At 46.2% G+C, this 19,994-nt stretch overlaps 1 protein-coding gene across 1 annotated transcript in view; it reads right to left on the bottom strand.

Annotated features, from left to right (window-relative positions):
• Positions 1–18,422, bottom strand: part of Spg21 (SPG21 abhydrolase domain containing, maspardin) — a 33,607-nt gene extending 15,185 nt beyond the window's left edge. The window contains exons 1-5 of the mRNA XM_057767230.1: positions 18,203–18,422; positions 13,584–13,670; positions 10,495–10,656; positions 7,289–7,369; positions 4,518–4,663 (exon numbers count right to left, since the gene is read on the bottom strand). Of these exons, the coding sequence (XP_057623213.1) occupies positions 4,518–4,663; positions 7,289–7,369; positions 10,495–10,656; positions 13,584–13,646 (452 nt within the window). The 5' untranslated portion in view covers positions 13,647–13,670; positions 18,203–18,422. The remainder of the gene's footprint in view (positions 1–4,517; positions 4,664–7,288; positions 7,370–10,494; positions 10,657–13,583; positions 13,671–18,202) is intronic.
• Between the last annotated feature and the right edge of the window lie 1,572 nt (positions 18,423–19,994).

The raw sequence follows: 19,994 nt of genomic DNA, 5'->3' as shown, positions 1-19,994 counted from the left end.
TGAAGAACAGGCCTTTGCTTTGTGTGTGTGGTGCATGTCAGAGGACACAGCTGTCTTCTATCACTGCCTTATTTCCTTGAGACAGGGTCTCACTGAAATTGGAGCTCACTGTTTTTAGGCTAGGCTGTCTGGCGAGGAATCCTATCTCCACCCCTACCCTACCCAGCACTGGGGTGATAGTGTGGATGGGCCCTGCTTATACACGGGTGCTGGGGACCTTAACTCAGGCCCTTATGTTTGCTGCACAAGCACTCTTACCAAGCCCCTAGGGTTTCACTTTTGACCACTAGTCCTAATGGAAAGGCTGTGCTCCAGAGGTGACTCTGACCTAGGAAGCCCTTGCAGAGACTGTGACACAGCATCCCCTCTGCACAACAGTCTCCCAATGGGTAGGAATGTCCGCTGGCTCATTTTATGCAGGGCTGTTTAACACGCCACCCTGAATTTCCTGGTCTGCACCAGTTTAGTGATATGCCTGTAATCCCAGCACTAGGGGAACAGAGGCAGGAAGATTTTGAAACCAGTCTGGACTACATTTGAGACCTTGTCTCAAAAACTCAAACACAGGGGGCTGGAGAGATGGCTCAGCAGTTAAAAACCCTGGCTGCTGTCCGGCAGGCAGTGGTGGCACAGGCCTTTAATCCCAGCACTTGGGAGACAGAGACAGCAGATCTCTGAGAGTTCCAGGCCAGCCTAGTCTACAAGAGCTAGTTCCAGGACAGGCTTCAAAGCTACAGAGAAACCCTGTTTTGAAAAAAACAAAACGGAGAAGGAAGGAGGGAAGAGGAGGAGCAGCAGCAGCACTGGCTGCTTTTCCAGAGATCCTGAGTTCAATTCCCAGCAACTACATGGTGGCTCATAACCATCTATAATAGTATCTGATGACCTCTTCTGGCTTGCAGGCATATGGGCAGGCAGAGCACTTGTACCTTAAAAAAATAAAATTTATATGTGTGTATATATATATATATCAAAACAAAACCCTCCAACATCAGGCGTGGGGATGCACACTTTTTAATCCTAGCACCCAGGAGGCAGAGGCAAGAGGACTTCTGAGAGATCAGGACTATACAATTACACATTGAGTCCCTTCCCAAGCAACAAAACTAGTATGTGTTAAAAATCTGAAGGGAGATACAATCAAACCTCTGGGATCCAGCAAAGAGAGGCAAGTTAGTGTCCCTCCACTGCTCTAAGACCTCTGTGAGTTTTGTGGATACATTTTCTATATGGCTAAAGGCCTATTGGACTTGTATTGTTAAAGAACTTTTAAGGAAAATATCCTGGAATTTGGTTCCTTATAGCCAGTGCCAGGGTGGGGGGAATGACTTGGCAGTTAAAAGAACCCATTGCTTTGTTCCCAGCATTCATGTTGGGGACTGTAAAAAGGCCTGTAACTCCAGGGGCTCTGATGACCTCTTCTGGACTCCATGGGCACCTGCACTCACATGTGTGCATGTAGTATTTTTAAAAATAAAATCTTAAAAGAACAATGGACCTTCTTGCACCCCAGCTGTCACATAACTAGTGTCTAAAATATATTACTTGAAAATTACACTCTTCTACAAGGCCCTAGGCAATGAAAAAGGCCAAGAGAAAACTGTTGCAAAGTCTATCAAGAAACCAACTTGGAATAAATAGCACCTGCGCAACCTGAGTTCTGGTCTAAAACCCATGAAAAAGTCACACATGGTGGCAAGCACCTGCTATCCCAGCACTCCTACTGTGAGACGGGAAGCAGAAGAAGCGTCCAAATGCTTGCTGGCCAGCCAGCCACAAGTATGTAGCTTTACAGAAACAGAGACCCTGCTGTTGTAGAATATTTTTTTTTCTTTATGCAATAGCTCTGGCTGTCCTGGAACTTGCTTTGTAAACTATGCTGGCCTTGAACTCACAGAGATCTGCCTGCTTCGGCCCTCCAAGTGCTGGGATTAAAGATATGCACTATCACGCCAGGCTGAATATTATTAAGATGTGTTTATGTTTCTTTATGCTGTGGAACATTTGTTTCAGAATGTGTCACATTCTTTTATGTTGTGTTTGTTTAATTCTGTGAAGCTGTGTTACTTTGCCTAAGATACCTGATTGTCTAATAAAGCGCTGAATGGCCAATAGCAAGGCAGAAGAAATGACAGGTGGGGCTGCCAATCAGAGAGAAAAAGGAACAAGAGAACAAGGAGAGCAGGATGCTAGGGGCCGGCCAGTCAGCCATGGAGTAAGAATGGAAGAAAAGGAAAAGCCCAGAGGCAAAAGGTAGATGGAATAATTCAAGTTAAGGAAAGTTGGCTAGAAATAAGCCAAGTGAAAGCCAGGCATTCTTAAGAAAGACTAAGCCTCTGTGTGTATTATTTATTTGGGAGCTGGGTGTCGGGCCCACCAAAGAAGTAAAATAACTACCAACAACACTGCCTCGATGAAGTAGGAAGAACAGATTCCCGAAAGTTGCCCTTTAACCTCCCAAAGCACTCTGGATAAGTGCCTACACTCACACATATCAGTAATAAATGTAACACTGTTCTATGTGATAGGTCACTTGAGATCTCTCCCTTTGTAGGAGAATATGCTGACTTAGTCAAGGTCAAGGACCATGGGTGACTGGGTATGCAAAACACTGGGGCGATATTAACCTTTATCCAAGTTTGCCTCTAGGAGGCTGCATAAACTACAGCCACCCACCCATTTCTGCCTGGTGAGCAGGTCCTACAAGCCTCCCAGGAGCAAGAGAAGAACATGAGCATGCAGCAAAGTGAACCAGCCCAACTCAAGTGCTTTCGAGAAGCCATCTGTCAAAGGGCCTAGACCTAGATTAGACTGTGGATCCAGCACTATGGGGCAAAATGTTGGCACCAGACTCTCGTGTCCTGAACTGTCACGTGGTAGAGGTTGGTGACAGACACTGGTAGCACTTAGCCTTCCCTCTTGGCGGTTGCACAGAGAGGTAGCCCCTTGCATTCTGACACAACCTCCTGTGTTAGGGGAAGATGACTAATCCATTCAAAATGGCTGAGTCCTACAAGACTTCTGTTCAAGATTTTTCCCTTTAGCGAGGAATTTACTAGATATATTAAGTAAGACATAGAGATGCGGCCTGAGGTCTTACCCAGAAACTACACAGGAAGGCTTTTATCCTGTGGTACAGTGAATGGGGATGGTGCAAATCCATCCCTGTCCTGGGCTAATTCCAAAGAGTAACAGTGGGTGTGCCCCTAGAACAAGGAGGAAGGCTGACTTTTCACCTTTAACCAGGTCTGTAGTTAAAGCCCCAAGCCAGAACGCTGCTCAGTATACAGCCAAAGCTGGTTTTGCTGGGATGGTTACACAGAAGTTCACCAGAGCAGGGCAGGATTTCTTCAACAAGCAATTCCATTTTGAAATCACCTCTCCTCATTAAGAAAGCCCCGGAGCAGTGCCCTTGTCCCACAGGGCTATGGACTAGATATCAACACAGCAGGAAGAACAGCTGGTGCCCTTTGCTGGGAAGGCCTGGGCTTCCTTGAGGACACAGATCTTTCTCAGCATTTAAAACAGCTAGCCCTTCTAATCAACACATTACTAGGTCTCCACAATAAAAGCTTAAAACCTGTTCTAACACACAATAAAATAAAAGTCTCTGTTAAGGTGATCGTTTGGGACCCTGGTCTTCTGGGTCTTGCGACTTACCAAATCCTTTCCCTTACCCCAACAACTTGTCCTTAATTCACTGGGTCTTTTTCAAGTGGGAAGTAAATGGATGTGTGTTCAGAGACTAGCCTTCCTGCCGAGTACATGTTTGCCTGAAGAGACCATCTAATTTATCAAGTAAAATGTTAAAGCCAGGCTGGGAAGATGACTCAATGGAGTAAGTGTCTGCCATGAAAGCGGGTTCAGATCCCTGGAAACCACACAAAGCCGGAAGCAGGAGCATAAGCCTGTCATTCTAGAACACCTACAGCAAGAAGGGAGACTCCCTAGAAGCCCATGGGGACAGTTACCAGGGCATACACAGTAGTGAACGTCAGGACTCACACCCAAGGGGTCCTGATTGCCCCATGGCTCGCATTCACACAGGCAAAGATTAAAAATAAAATGTTAAAATCAATGAAAGGATTGTTGAGGGGAACCTGGTACCTTACTGGTAGCTCCTACAGAAATTCTATGATGTAAAATTTTCTGGAGAAGGGACATGAAGTGCCATGATCACACCACCGTGAACTGAGTGCTCTCATCTTTCTCCATCACCCCTCAGGGCAACAGCCCAGAAAAGGAAAGCAAACTATGAAAATTAATAGCAGAGCGTGACAGAAAAATGGGAAAATCCACACGAAACTGTCCATCTAGAGAACTGCTCTTACAAGTAAGGACAGAACACCATCTGTGGGGCTCCAGAGAGACTGTGAAAACACATGACTACACGCTGAGCCCAAACCGAGTAAAGGAAGAGCTGAATGTGGCGTTCACGGCATTCTTTTCCTGGTCCACCTTCTATTGCCACTGAATCAAAACTCCCCCAAAGCCAACATTTAAAACTATGTTCTTACCTGTTTGCAGTCCACGTTTGGTTGAAAATAGATGTGTCACTGAAGGCATTGCAGAGGATGAGGGAGTGGACTCGTGGAGACTTGTGAGTGTATTCAGCAAATTTCTGAGCCAAAAAGCCTCCCAAAGATGCCCCAAACAGATGGACCTAATTATACACAAACACAAGGCGGATCCTAAAACACTGAGTTGCTTCAATTTTTGTGAACCACAGAGTATGCCACCACTACCTAGCAGGCTGAAACGGCAACAACAGTTAGAAACGTACAGACATTAAAATAAATGTGTACACCCCATCAAGAGAACAACACAGGGAAGGTTAAAGACATGGCTCAAGCCTGGTCTACAAGAGCTAGTTCCAGGACAGACTCCAAAACCACAGAGAAACCCTGTCTCGAAAAAGCAAAAAAAAAAAAAAAACCATGGCTCAGCAGTTAAGAGTGCTTGTTGCAGAGTTTGGATCCCAACAGCCATGGGACAAGCCAGTGTACTGCCCATACGTGTAGCCCCAGACCCTGCCTCGGAGGAATAGATGGAGAGTGACGGGACACCCAACCCCCTCTGCGACCTCTGCAAGTACACATAGCTGTGTGTACACTAATACAAGTCTTAAACAAGCAAACAAAAACCCCAGAAAATCAAACTGGACACGGCTGTGGAAGCGAGTGGATGTTTATCACTGACATGTGCACAGCCATGTCAAGGACCCATGGGACTAGTAAAGCCTTCCCTCGGACCAGACAAGAGTGCTGATGAACAACGGACCTTCAGCTAAAACCAGTGTATGCAGACACTATCAACCACAGCTTCCTCCTTCTGGATGACTGCAACCTGAAACTGCTCCCCACTACCTCCTGAGACTAGCAAAACCCGCCTCCTTGTTGAGTGGTTTACAATAAACTCGTTGAGGTTTCACTGGTACATCTCCATCAGAGCGCATGGCTCACCCAAACCCAGCTTTTCTGTATACGTGCCGGTCCTTTCTTCATGCTCTTGTCACCCCAGTCAGGTTTCTAAAATCCAGCCTCATGGATTGCAGATCACACCTCTAATCCTCCAGGCACTGGGAGGTAGAAGACCTAGAGTTCAAGGTCATGCTTGACTATACAGTGACCTTGAGGCCAACCTGGGCTATGAGGCTGTCTCACTGAAACAGAACGATGATCTAATGCCCTGTTAGAGTTTCGATTGCTGTGACGAAACACCAAGACAAAAAAAGCAAGTTGGGAAGGAAAGGGTTTCTTTACCTTACACTTCTATAGCACTATTCGTCACCGATGGAAGTCAGGATGGGAACTGAAACTGGGCAGGAACCTGGAGGCAGGAGCTGATGCAGAGGCCATGGAGGAGTACTGTTCACTGGCTTGCTCCTCATGGCTTGGTCAGCTTGCTTTCTTATAGAAAGCAGGACCACCAGTCCCAGGGGTGGACACACCCACAATAGACTGGGCTCCTCCCCCATCAATCACTAATTGAGAAAATGCCTTATAGCTGGAGCTCATGGAGGCCTTTCCTCTCTGATGACTCTAGCTTGTGTCAAGATGACACACAAAACCAGCCAGTGCATGCCCTAAAACCAAAATCTTTTTGAGGACATAATTCTGATAAAATCTCAGATTATACAGCATTTTGGATCTTCAGATCAGGGACACTCAACAGATAAACTGTATGTGACTACTCCAAAATCTGAGCCACCATCTCAAGCATTTCAGACAGGGCTGCTCAACCTGTGCTGACCCATGCTGCATTGGAAAGGACCTCAGACACACTATGCTAAGCAGAAAAAGCCAGTTCTCATATAACTACACTTAAGTAAAATGTCCAGAGCAGATAAGGTCATAGAGGTTGCAGAGTTAGGAGGAAAGATGGGGGACAACTGATAATAACTTTCCTGTGTTAAAAAAAAAGTGTGTGCAGGTGCACATGTGCCATGGCACGCTTGTGGAGGTCGGAGGGTGGAGGAGGCACAGAGGTCCTTGTGCTCACAGGAAAGCACTAGGGAAACCAGGAATGTTAAACATGAAGGGCTGTCTCTTCAAAGGGAGATGTGTACATTTTCCTCCCAGAAGGCTGGAAGGTGGTTAACAGCCTGGTGCCCTTTGTGCTATCTGTGTGACAGAAACCAGATCAGATCCTCCCCGAGACCCTTATGATGTCACACGTGGTCAATCTACAGAACACATCGTTATGGATGATGTCACATGTACTCCAGGAGAATTTTGATATGCCTTAAGCTCTATTGCGCACACAGCACAAGATAATTATCACCAGAAACGTTTCGAATGCTATGCTTGAATATGCCTAAAATACACCACGGTGTCACACTCTCCACTGGCTACTAGTTGTGTTGACCCTGACTGCCTTCTTATCTCACTTGGACTGTTGTTCTGCTGGCCTTGGCAGTCACAGAGACCCCCACAACTGGCGCCCAATGTATAACTGGCACCAGGGCAAGCCACAGTTCTCCACCTACCATGTGGCCCCTTGGTGACTTTGGTGACAAGTGCCTTTATCATCTCATCAGCCCAATCTCTACCATCTCATTGGTTCAAAAAATTTCCTTTGGTGGGGGGTGAAAAAAGGCTCCAAAGTTGACAGTGTTGACAGCTACAAATATATCTTGGAATTTTAAATATGTGACTTTCTACTTTAAAAACAGTACACTGTGTGATATGTGAATTGTATCACAATAAAGCTATTACTAAAAAAATAAAAGACAACCTAGCCTTTATAAGATGCACAGACATTACATGTTATTAGTGTAGGTACTCACTTTATCCAACTGTAAGTGGTCTAAAAGTTTTCTGAATCCATCACAGAATTCAAGATGATCCCAATAAACTGGATACTGCAACTGAAATAGAAATTTTATGTTAAAAACTTCAAATGCCACTAATTAATATTTGAATAGTTCAGGAATCACATGACAACATTTCCCATTGCCCGCCTTTGCTTCTTTTTCAAAGTGTGTATCTTTAGGTGTGTGCTTGTGTCTGAACGCCACATGCATGTGGGTGCCAATAGAGACCAGAAGAGCTGTCAGGTCTCCTGGGGCTGCCGTTACAGATGCCTGCATGCTGCCACGTTGGTTCTAAGAACTGAACCCAAGCCCTCTGGAAGAGCAGTCAGTGTGCTTAACCACTGAGCCATCTCTCCAGCCCATATACAAAAATCTCAATACATAGCCGGGCGGTGGTGGCGCACACCTTTAATCCCAGCACTCGGGAGGCAGAGGCAGGTGGATCTCTGTGAGTTCGAGGCCAGCCTGGTCTACAGAGCTAGTTCCGGGACAGGCACCAAAGCTACAGAGAAACCCTGTCTCGAAAAACCAAAAAAAAATAAATAAATAAAAAAAAATCTCAATACGTATCAATTTCCTTTTCAAATAGACTGAAGGGCAAGAACAACTCCTGCAGAATTCCTCCAGGTAAAGAAACCCAATTTCATTCTTGAGAACATGAGGTTCAAAGAGCCAGGAGAACTGGAGATAAAATCTTTCCTTAAGAAAGCCCCTCCCCTTAGTAGGATTCTTTAAGGAACTGTTCAATAAAATGGTCCTTTGCAATCTTCTTAGTTTTTCCGATTTCCGTACTTTCACTATGACAAAAGACCCTAAAAAGCCTGTCTGGTAGCACTGCTGATAATGAAGACAAAAGTATAAGCAACAAACGCATTTCTAGGGACTGAGCCTTGTCCCCTAAGAATTTCTTTGCATGCAGCGCGCACGCACACACACTCAACAAGTCCTTTATCACTGAGCTCTATCTCTGGCCTCATTTACAAATACATAAACCCTACCAACAATCTTGTTTTGTTGTTTCAAGCCCTCAGATTTTTATTTTTATTTATTTTTTTTGGTTTTTCGAGACAGGGTTTCTCTGTGGCTTTGGAGCCTATCCTGGAACTAGCTCTTGTAGACCAGGCTGGTCTCAAACTCACAGAGATCCGCCTGCCTCTGCCTCCCAAGTGCTGGGATTAAAGGCGTGCGCCACCACCGCCCGGCCCCTCAGATTTTTATTGTCATTTTAAAAAAATCAGTAGGATAGATCCTGCTATGTAAATTATAGGATAATTTTGGACTTGATATAATATATTTTATTATACAATTATCTTTGTGGAGAAGGCTTCTCGATAGGATGTAGATGGCACCCTCAAAGAAAGTGTATTTATTTATAAAGGCTTTCATTTGAAAGTCTTCACACTAAGACCAGGGCTTGACTCAGTGGTAGACATGTGCCCAGCTTACATAGGTTCTGAGTTTAATCCCCAAGACCAAACCCAACTACATTTAAAGGTAATAAAGTTGTACACAATTTAATACCCTCTTCCCACATGCACAGTTAAGACAGTAAAGCTGAGTAAACTGACAGACTGTATTACATTCTTCAGAGCTGGAGACGGCTCAGTGGTTAAGAGCACTGGCTGCTCTTCCAGAGGACCCAAGTTTGGTTTCCAGAATCCACTCTGGTCAGCTCACAATCGATGACAGGTTCAGTTACAGGAGTACAGCTCCTCGGGCACGCACACGTGCACATACACAGATGCACAGACAGACAGACACTAAACAAACAAGCAAGCATAATTTTCAAAAGAATCCTGCAGGGTGTGCTGACTCACACCTTGGTTCCTGGCACTGAGAAAACAGAGGCAGGTGGATCTGTGAGTCTGAAGCCACACTGGTCTACAGAACTAGTTCTAGAACAGTCAGGGCTACACAGAGAGAACTTGTCTCAACACCACACCCAACCCCGTCACCCAAACCAAATCAAACTAAACCAGAAAGGAACCTCAAAGGCAAAGAAAATCAGAGGTAAGGCCTCTGAAACCGGCCAGTGTGAGGCAGGAAGCCCTGTCATCATTTGCTTTCTAGAGGACAGACTCCTGAGGGCAGCTCAGGCTCCATGCATGGCTGTGGAGGGCTTGGGTGCTCACTCTCCTGGTGTGTATGTGTGTGTGTGTGCTGTGTGTGAAGGATGACCGAGCACCCAGGACACAGGAAGTTAACCCAAGACTCACACCATCTGAGGAATGGTGGAAGATGTGAGAGATGATGCCAGAGAGCACCTGGAGCAGCGCTGGAAACAATTGTTCTCTCAAGAGAAGGGCTGTCAAGACAAAGAGCACTCGGATTTTCTAATGGGACCCCCATGTGTAAGCCAGTTTCCTTCCATGATGGTTAATATGGACAGTCGGCTCTATAGGAGGTGTGGTGAGGGACTATCCAGATGAGGCTGAGGGACTATCCATCACACGAGCTGGGGTCACAGACCGAACACAAAAGCAAGCTTTCTCTCTGCCGCTACCTGCAGTCGCAACACAACCACCTGCCCCAAGCCCTCGCAGCCCTCACGCCCGCCATGATGATCTGTACCCTTGACTGTGAGTCATGCAAACCCTTCCCTCCTCATGTTGCTTCTGTCAAGTGCTCTGTCCCAGTAACATGCCAAGTAACTAATTCCCCTTCCAACAGAAGGTAGCTGACCGCTTTCTCTCTCCCTCAGACAGTGACCGACTGGATCACAACAGCGGCACTCCATAGGGAGCTGGGGAACGGAACACCACAGGTCCCAGAGGCCACTGCGGCTATACAAAGCTGCAGACAGGCTCTTTCTCACCAACCTGTGTTGAGGCATGGGCATCACAACCTCTGTCACAGGCAGCAGCATCTTCCACGTAAACACTCTTACTCTAGAGAGAAAATTCAGAAGGAACAGTGGGAGATAAGAGCAAGCCCTAACTCTGCTAAGGAATAATACTTGGGAACAAAGCCTTTCCGATGACACCTTGAGGATACTTTAAAAGAGGAAACAAGCGCAGGGCGCACAGCTTAGTGGTGCAGAGCTCTCGGCCATGACTGAAAAATAAAACAGGAGAACACAATCTGACTCCAGATAAAAAGCTCCCATTACTATAGTTAGTGAGAAGCAGAAGGGCCAAGGGCCACGAGCCCGAGTTTCAATGCTGAAGCGTCATACTTACAGCTATCACCCGATAACCCCAGCCAGTCAGAGCCAAGACCTGCTGGAAAAACACATCTGCCGTCCCGCTGACAGGAGGGAGGAAGATGAGAGGGCACCGGATGCTTCTGGGGCCAGCGTCATAGAGTGACCATATCTTACTGTCGTCGTCATCTACGATTATCTGGAGGGAAAGTTAAAAGGGGACAAAGGAAAATCTTGTGAACCGGGGTTTGAAGGTGCTGGTTTTAATAGTCACTGACAATGTTAACAGAGCTGCCACGTTTGTTCCAGGGTAACATGGGGGTCACAGATGGGCACCCCACAGTAAACTGCTTTGGTTTCCTTTTCTTTCTTCAGTGTGTTTTGTCAACTTCCCAAGAGTCACCTTTTCTCTTTTTAACTGACCTGCCTACCCAGAGTAAGAGCAAGTCTGTTTTGTTTATCACTAAACAGTAAACTCTACATGGCATTTTATATTTTCCGTGTGTGCGCATGCATGTGTGTGCGTGCGTGTGTGTGTACACAAGAGCAGTTTGCAGTCATTCTTAAGTGCTGGCCCAGAGGACTGGCGAGGGTCAGCAGGGTCAGAGACTGAACAGGGCAGGCCGGGAGGAACTGAGAACCCACTCTGGGGAGAGGCTAGACAGATCCCAGAAGCTTCAGGATCCAATCTCGAGCAAAGCCGAGAGGGAGGGAGGGATTTCATCCACGGATGAGGACCAGGTAGGTGTGTGTGTCACTGTCCTAGGAAAGGCTTCAACATTCACTTGAGGATGGGAAGGGGGAGAAAGCAGTTGTTTTAGGGATGGGAGGAAGACGAGGTCACCAGAGGCCTTTGTGATTCCTGACAGGGAAGAAAGGATGAAACGAGGCGAGTCAAGCACATCACCCAGAAATGCAGACAGTGGGGGTTACTCAGTGCCGGCTAGCTGTTACTATACTTCACTGCGCCAACATTCAACAGTAAAAACAATATCCATCTTTTTTTTTTTTCTGTTCTGAATTCTAGCTAGCAGGACTGTGGACTCGTGTCCATCTGTGGGGAGCAGCTGACTAACCGGGGTCACTGGGGTCACTAAGAGCTGACAAATGGGACAAGGTAAAGTCCAGGGACTCCAAATAATTTCCACCTGGCCTTCCCCAGATGGTGACAATACTTGACCTTTGTGTTTGCCATTTGTTTTGATTCCTAGGTCCCCTTGTGATTGTGGTTTAAAAAAGCACACAACAAAACCAATGACCTTTCCAGCCCGCACAACGAATCCCAATCTTGCAAAATCAGGTAAGACGAGCACAGACCTCAGTCTTCCAGGGATGGACTTGTTTGACTGATCGAACTTGGAAGGGGAGTAACACAAACATGAGGGTCTGAAATAGCAGCTCGTGCACACTCTGAAACAGCGTGCTCTGAAGTGACAGAGGCACTCTGAACATGAGCCAGAAATACCACGAGTATTTAGCTTCAACTTCCCCTGAATTCTCTGAATGTCAGTTTCATCAGAGCTTCTTCAGAACACACAGAATCTGCTTGACAACCTTTTTGTGTTTTGTTTTTCAAGACAGAATTTCTCTGTGTAGCCCTGACTGTCCTGGAACTCTCTCTGTAGACCAGGCTGGCCTCGAATTTAGAGATCTGCCTGCTTCGGCTCCCAAGTGCTGGGATTAAAAGCATGCGCTACCACCATCGGCTCTGCTTGACAACTTAAAACCAAAGTACCATGAAATTTCAAGCAAATTTATCCTGACAGATAATTGGGGGGTGGGGGTAACAAACTATCAATGAAATGAAATGACTTCTAAGACTATTTAGTTGGTTTGGTGTCTTGGGGCTGGCAATCAGCTTGCTGAGGAAGTGAGTCTATCAAGAGAAACTCATGGTAGTTACTTGAAGGGAGGGGTGAGGCAGAAGGACCCTACTTTTTCCATGATGGCAACAGTCTCTTAGGAAGCAAAAAGGGAAGGGGGTTCCCCTAGTAAGCAGCCCGAGGTTGTCTAACTTTGAAGCCAGATTAATCTGATTTTCAAGCCAAAGTCTAGCAGGCTACATGATCTCTAGTATGCTAATTAACTCCACGGACCTCAGGTTTCTTGTCTATAAAATATGTACCCTAGCACCCGTCTTGTCTCACTGTTGGAAGAATTAAATAAGATGCCCGAGGAGTCTCCACAACAGTGCCTGGCCTATTTGCAGGAAGCCTATGCCTGAGCAAAATGAAGCTCAGATGTCTATATGAATTCATACTTGCACAATACTGTCTTAGCTGTCTTGTCTTGCTAAAATGATTAACACACAACACAGATGATCCTGAGACCACAGTATTCGAATGCTGCTGCAGGGGGATCAGCCCTTTGTCTAGGAGTAGCATGGGGCTTATTCATAATCAAAAACAAATTTCAATTGAACTGTTGAGGATTTACAAACATCCCAAGCAAATGGGCTCCGGAGGATGACCAAGGCTGAGTAAGTATACATCTGTGGTGTGAGATGAGACATTTCAATACTTGGTCTTCAGTTAGGGGAACTGTTTGGGAACGTGTGGCCTTGTGAGAGGGGATGTGTCGGTGGGCGTGGGCTTTGAGGTGTCAAAGGACTCCCAGTATGTCTTTCTTCACCTCGAGCTTGTTGATCAGGACATAAGTACTCAGCCACTGCTCCAGCACCAGGCCTGCCTACCACATTCCTTGCCGTGAGAACCAGAGACTCGATCCTTCTAAAACCGAAACCCCCAAGTAAAGTCTTTTAAGTTGCCTTGGTCACGGTTTTTGTCACAGCATCACTGCACACACAGTTCTATGAAGCTTACGTTTCAGGAACGGAAACAGAAATGACTGTACTTACCGTATAGATGTTGCTGCGAGCATTTCACTACATTATCCAAGGCTGAGGATGTAAAAGGAATTGCAAACAAGAAAATCATCACACTTGATCCCACTGCAGTCAGTCTCCAAAGATACTGCATATGACAGGGAAGCAGTGACCTTAACACTCTAAAACACCCAATCACAGCATTCAGCAGTAACCTTCGCTCTCACACAGTACTGAGGCACAGCTTCTGAACCACACACATGACGATTAGTGACTACGAACAGCAGTAAAAGCATACTTGCCTTCTTAAGGGGAACTGTGCTTCTAAACCAATTGTAATCTGGAGAGACTTTGATCTCCCCCATGATGAGTGGAAATGGAGGTGAACCCTGAAATAAAAACAGGTAACAGTTTCACAGTGAAAATTCTTATCACATCTGAACTCAATGCAGAGGCTGGTCTAGCTGCACCGACAAAACTTTAACCAGCAAAAGGGGCTGTTTACCTCATCAGTACAGACTTAAACTAGAGAACCACCTCCCGGCTTCTGACAGCATCTTAAGAATCCATTTTAAGCCGGGCGGTGGTGGCGCACGCCTTTAATCCCAGCACTCGGGAGGCAGAGGCAGGCAGATCTCTGTGAGTTCGAGACCAGCCTGGTCTACAAGAGCTAGTTCCAGGACAGGCTCCAAAACCACAGAGAAACCCTGTCTCGAAACCCCCCCCCCCAAAAAAAAAAAAGAATCCATTTTAAATGGGGCGATGGTGGCACACGCCTGTAATCCCAGCACTCAGGAGGCAGAGGCAGGTGGATCTCTGAGTTTGAGGCCAGCCTGGTCTACAGAACTAGTTCCAGGACAGTCAGAGCTGTTACACAAAGAAATCCTATCTCAAAAAACAAAACAACAAAAGAATCCATTTTAATAACTTCCTATCTGTTTATAGGATATATATGATAAAGGGGTTAGTAAGCTTGTAATAATATGCCACAAATCTAACTTTAGTTCACATGTAGTTAATACCCAGTGGGGAATGCAAATATATCGTTCTCACCGATACTAAAAGGCACATAAGCTGAGATGTAATTGGGTGTAATAGAGCACCTGCCTGGCATGCATGAAGCCCTGCATTCAATTCCCAAGTGCTGAAAAGTTACAAAAAGTCTCTCTGAAATACCTGTGCCATAAATGCAAATATGCTGTAACATACAACAAAATGTTTGTCTCTAAGGAAAAAAGGTATGTCTTTTGGTTTTGATGGCTCCATGACCTATGCACTTGTTTCCTCTGTGGGATTCATCTTTGCTTCCCCAGAGTCAAGAATGGTTTGGCAGTCAGCCCACCTGATCTGCTGACTGAGGGATGACTAAGTCCTAAAGAGATGAACAAGGCCCCCCGAGAACCCCTCCCTAATCCTGTTACTGCCGGGCTGTGAACTGGGTATCCTCTGCTCCACCATATAATGCCGTAACAGGAACCTGAAAGTAAGGTTCCCTGCTGAAGATTCTTATTGCCAAGACAGGCACTTGTGCCCACCTACCAGAGAAGATGAAGATTCAAATACTTGCCTTGCATGATGTTCCCTGCTTCAAGAGCAGGACTTAACTCTAGGATGCCTTTGAATCTCCATTTTAGAAAAAGCTCTCAGACTGACACAGGGCAGAGGATTGTAAACTCAAGGGAACACTTCCTCATTCTCTGTGCCTCCCTCAGGGACACAACACTGAATGCTAACTTTGAGAATCACTAAACTGAACATCCAGGAGACTGTGAATGTAGACAGTGCAGTATTAAACTCTAATTACAGTGCTAGCAGGACAACGGTCTCTCATCTCAAAGCAAAGGGAGACACTTTTTTTTTTTTTTTGGTTTTTCGAGACAGGGTTTCTCTGTCGTTTTGGAGCCTGTCCTGGAACTAGCTCTTGTAGACCAGGCTGGTCTCGAACTCACAGAGATCCACCTGCCTCTGCCTCCCGAGTGCTGGGATTAAAGGCTTGCGCCACCACCAGTTTTAAGAGAGGGTTGTTAAATTGTAATTTTGTTTTCTTTTGTTTTGTTTTGAGGAGGGATTTCTCTGTGTACTCCCAACTGTCCTGGAACTCACTCTATAGACCAGGCTGACCTCAAACTCACAGAGATCCACCCACTTCTGTCTCTGGAGTGTTGGGATTAAAGGTGTGTGCAACCACTGCTCGGCTAAAATTGTTAAATTATTTAAAAATGCAAAGTAGCCGGGCGGTGGTGGCGCACGCCTTTAATCCCAGCACTCAGGAGGCAGAGGCAGGCGGATCTCTGTGAGTTCGAGGCCAGCCTGGTCTACAAGACCTAGTTCCAGGACAGGAACCAAAAGCTATGGAGAAACCCTGTGTCGAAAAATCAAAATAAATAAATAAATAAAATAAAAATAAAAATGCAAAGTAAATCACCACCAATCTGATGCTGAAACCAGTGTGCTCAGAATTGGTTAATAACACTAAAACAAAAAACACAATCTTTAACAAAATCCATCTTATCTTAAATATTAACATGTTTAAAAATATCTAAGTCATTTAAACTGTTTTTGCAACATGACTGCCACTACTTTTAAAAATTATTTTTCTTTTTTTTTTTTTGGTTTTTCGAGACAGGGTTTCTCTGTAGCTTTGGTGCCTGTCCTGGAACTAGCTCTTGTAGACCAGGCTGGCCTCGAACTCCAGAGATCCGCCTGCCTCTGCCTCCTGAGTGCTGGAATTAAAGGCGTGCGCCACCACCGCCCGGCTTTAAAAATTCTTATGATTTGATAATTTCATGCATTTATGTAATAAATTTTAGTCAATCTACCTCTTCTGTCTCCTGTAAACTATTACTTTTTAAATGAAAGCAACCAGCAGCACATACAGTTAATTAGGGAATATTTCATACTCTGACTTGAAATACCCCACAGATAGCATCTACGCACTACCACTGGAAACATTTTCTAGAAACAATTTCTGCAGGAGGGAATATTAAAAATACATGAAACAGTCAGGTATTATGGCGCACATCTTTAATCCCAGCACTAAGGGAGGAAGACAGATCTCTGAGTTCAAGGCCATCCTGAGGTACATATACAAGTCAGCCAGGGCTATACAGTGATAGGTGAGACCTTGCTTCAAAATATCAATCAGCTTGTTAAAGTTTACTTCTAGAATCAACAAACTTACGATAAAAACTGTTCATAGTTTTGGACTCAGAGGCAATCCGTAACCCAAACTACAGCACAAACACATAGGCAGACACACAGCGCACTGAGTTATCCACTTTCCCACAGCAGTGGGTAGAAGGGAAGTCCTTACCAAAGCCTTCAGTGTAATTCACAACCGCCTCAGGATTGTAAGGTTCATATCTAATCTTGATAGATAGGAGGTTTTACCCCGCTGTGAGGACACTTTTGTGAAGACGAGTGATCCTAACACTTGTGCCGAGACAGATGCTGCATGTGGCCAGCTGACGGCTAGGAAGGACGAAAGGGGCACCTGCTGCAAGGGACGGCAGCTGTGGCGGTGTGAGAAGGAGTCTGTTCTAGCTCTCTTTCATTCGCCCAAGTCGGATGCTTTTCCAAGGCACAGGAGAAACATTCTGTCCAGGGCCCAGAAAGTTAGCTGAGATTGTGACCAAACTGGTCGGGATGAAGAGAGAATGTGGGCGGTGAGCTCGGGACAGGCTTGATCCAGTTCTTTATGAAACAAAAGCACTTATTCACGCCAGCAGGGAAAGGGCCAGAGATAAGCTTCAAGCACGATTAAGGAAACCCCTCCTCCAGGATGCTGAGGACACCCCGTCCTTTCTGGACCTTGTATTGCTAGACAATAAATCTGCTATATGAGCATGCACTTGTCCTTCAGGGTTTCAGTAAAACCTGTACCTTACAGCTGAGGAAATCACCTTTACAATTGTTTACTTCACATGGGCAGTCACATATTGATGGCCCTTTATCTCAATCTATAATGGGCTTACATAGGGACAATCTGTGATTGTTATTACAACCAATAAAGAAGTGTTGGAACTTGAGAGCCTTCAGGTGACACAGCTATAATTATCAGTGCTGGGGATTGAACCTATGGCCTCGGGAATGCTAAGCAGGAGCTTCTGCCACTAAACTACACCTAAAGCCCTGCAGCTGGCTATTTACTGCAGATCTTCACCTCTCGCCACACCTGTGTGTATTAAATAGCTATCTTTCTTTGGGGGCGATTTCTTCAGGAAAGATTTATCCCTTTCTCCAGGAACCTATCCACTTATCTCTAAATGTCAGCACAGGAGACACTGCCTGCATGGCATCTTCTGATGCCTCTTCTCGAGGTCCTATTATAAAAGCGTTTGAAAATTCAGACATAGCTCTTAGATAACTTCCTAGTCTGTGGAATCATTGCACCAAGAGGAGCTGGACAGTTGCAGATAGAGACAAAGTAACTGCATGAGCACATCTCTCTGGGAAAGAAGAAAATGAGACACTCCTGCCGTTTGTCATGAGTCATTAACAAACCTCACACCTGGCGTAAGGCAGGATCTCTGAACAACTAGCCTCTACTCAGTCCTTAAAAGTTTACTGAAACCAAATGTTCCTGAGCTTCTGCCCCACGGCCCCACTCGTCCCCTTGAAATACGGACGTCTGATTAAGACTTCTGTGCACCAACCCCCGTAGGGGCCGCCCTGAATCCCACTAGTTACAGCCAAAGCCACACAATAGGGGGCTCATAGGCACACCGACCATCCGCAATGAACCAAGGCTGGGCCTTAGACACAGACACATACACACACGGTTATGGATCACGTGCATGGTCACAAGGACCGGCCCACTCGTGGACTACGCTCATAAGTCACGCATGTTCGATACACACCCACCTACAACCGTACACGCACCACACACCCACACTCCGGCTTTCCAAGGCCTGCCCCTCACCTGCCGTGGCCACCCCCGCGTCCGTTTCTCTCCAGCCCAAATGGCTCTTCGCCCCAGTTAGGGCGCTGCGGAGGCAAGCGGCGGGGAGCGGGTGACACCGGCGGCTGCAGAGAAGAGGTTCCGCGGGCGCAGCAGGCAGAGGGGGCGCGCGGCCGAGCAGCCAGAGGCTGCCGCCTCCCAGGTCTGAAACCCGTAGCTCCCTGGGCGCGCCTCCCGCTTCCGGGTTCTGAGGGGCGGGGCCGAACGGCGAGGAAGGGGTGGGGCTCTGGCGGTAACTATGACGACAGGGCTGGCGTGGAGCCCCGGATGAGAGCCTCCTTGCAGGCTGAGTGCAATTGGCTTGGAGGGATAAAGAGGCTGGAGCCAGGGTAGACGCTGAGCAAGGGTCGGTCCTAGGTCACCTGTCTGACGTGAGCACCAAGAGGAAGCTATGGTAGTGAAAGTCTGGCCGGCAGGCTCCGGGGACCTGCTTCTGCCTTCAGTTTTCGAGTGTCTTCATGCTTTAGGGGAGACACCTTCGGGTCCTAGCTTTGGTGAATGGAGATATATATATAGATATAGATTTTTTTTTTTTTTGATTTTGGTTTTTGGAGGCAGGGTTTCTCTGTGTAACAGCTCTGGCTGTCCTGGAACTCACTTTGTAGACCGGGCTAGCCTCGAACTCACAGAGATCTTTCTGCCTTTGCTCCTGCCCAGCCTCGCGTGTGCACAACCACCGCCCGGCTATATATTCTTTTCTTTTGTAATTAGTATATATCAATTAATTCATAACAATAGCTTCATTAGGACATTTTCATATTGCTCACCACCCTTTTAGTCTCTGTCTCCCTCTGCTCCCTCTTCTCAACTACTTACTTTTTCTCAGCAAGCTTGTTTTTACCTTTGTGCAGTTACTGGGGGCCTCCTCAGACCTCCTTTCAAAGACCTGTCTCCTTCTGCGGCTCTGTGCTGATGTTGAGGGGAACATAATCACCACTAGGCTTGCCCTCGGACACAGGTCCTCTTCTGTAAGGCACGTTCTAATCACTGTTCTTACAAAAGATGTTGCAAACATCATGACTCCTTTCAGTAAATACAGTTTTGCTCTGAAATAATGTATGATCATATTGAATTACCTGTAACTCTTGTTTAAAAATTTGTAAGAATTGTAAAGCAAGACCCTAATGTTTTAGGGAGTTCTTAAAAATATTATTTTTAATTGTGTGTGGGGGAGAGTATGTGGTCCACGTGAGTGTAGTGTGTAAGGAAGGCAGAAGAGGTATGGAGTCCCTAAGAGCTGGCATTCAGGCATTTGTGAGCTGTCCAGCTTGGGTGTAAGAGTAATATACACTCAACGTCTGAGCCTCTCAGCTCCTTGGCTTTACTTCCCTACCCTCGTGTGTGTGTGTGTGTGTGTGTGTGTGTGTGTGTGTGTGTGTGTGTTGGTGCCTGCAGAGGCCAGAAGAAGGGCTTTGGATTCCCTAGAGCTGGAATTGCCTATGGTTGTGAGCAGTCTGACTTGAGTACTGGGAACTCAATTTTGGTTCTCTGGAAGAGCAGCTAGTGTATTAACTACTAAACCGTCTCTCTAGTCCTAGAGAGCACTTCTATGAACTTTGCCCTTACTCAGACAACTTTTTTGAAATTACTCTCAAGAAGGATGCCTAGTGAACTGCATCCTTAGTCATGATTGGCTAGGAGTGTTAGTGTTCACCTTGAATCCCAGCACTTGGTAGGCAGAGACAGGTGGATCTTTCTGAGTTCTAGGCCAGCCTGGTTTCCACAGCTGCACAGTGAGACCTTGTCTAGACAA

The sequence above is a fragment of the Chionomys nivalis genome, chromosome 4 (genome assembly GCF_950005125.1).
Source record: "Chionomys nivalis chromosome 4, mChiNiv1.1, whole genome shotgun sequence".
Lineage (NCBI taxonomy): Eukaryota > Metazoa > Chordata > Mammalia > Rodentia > Cricetidae > Chionomys > Chionomys nivalis.
This window is presented reverse-complemented; position numbering and strand designations above follow the sequence as displayed.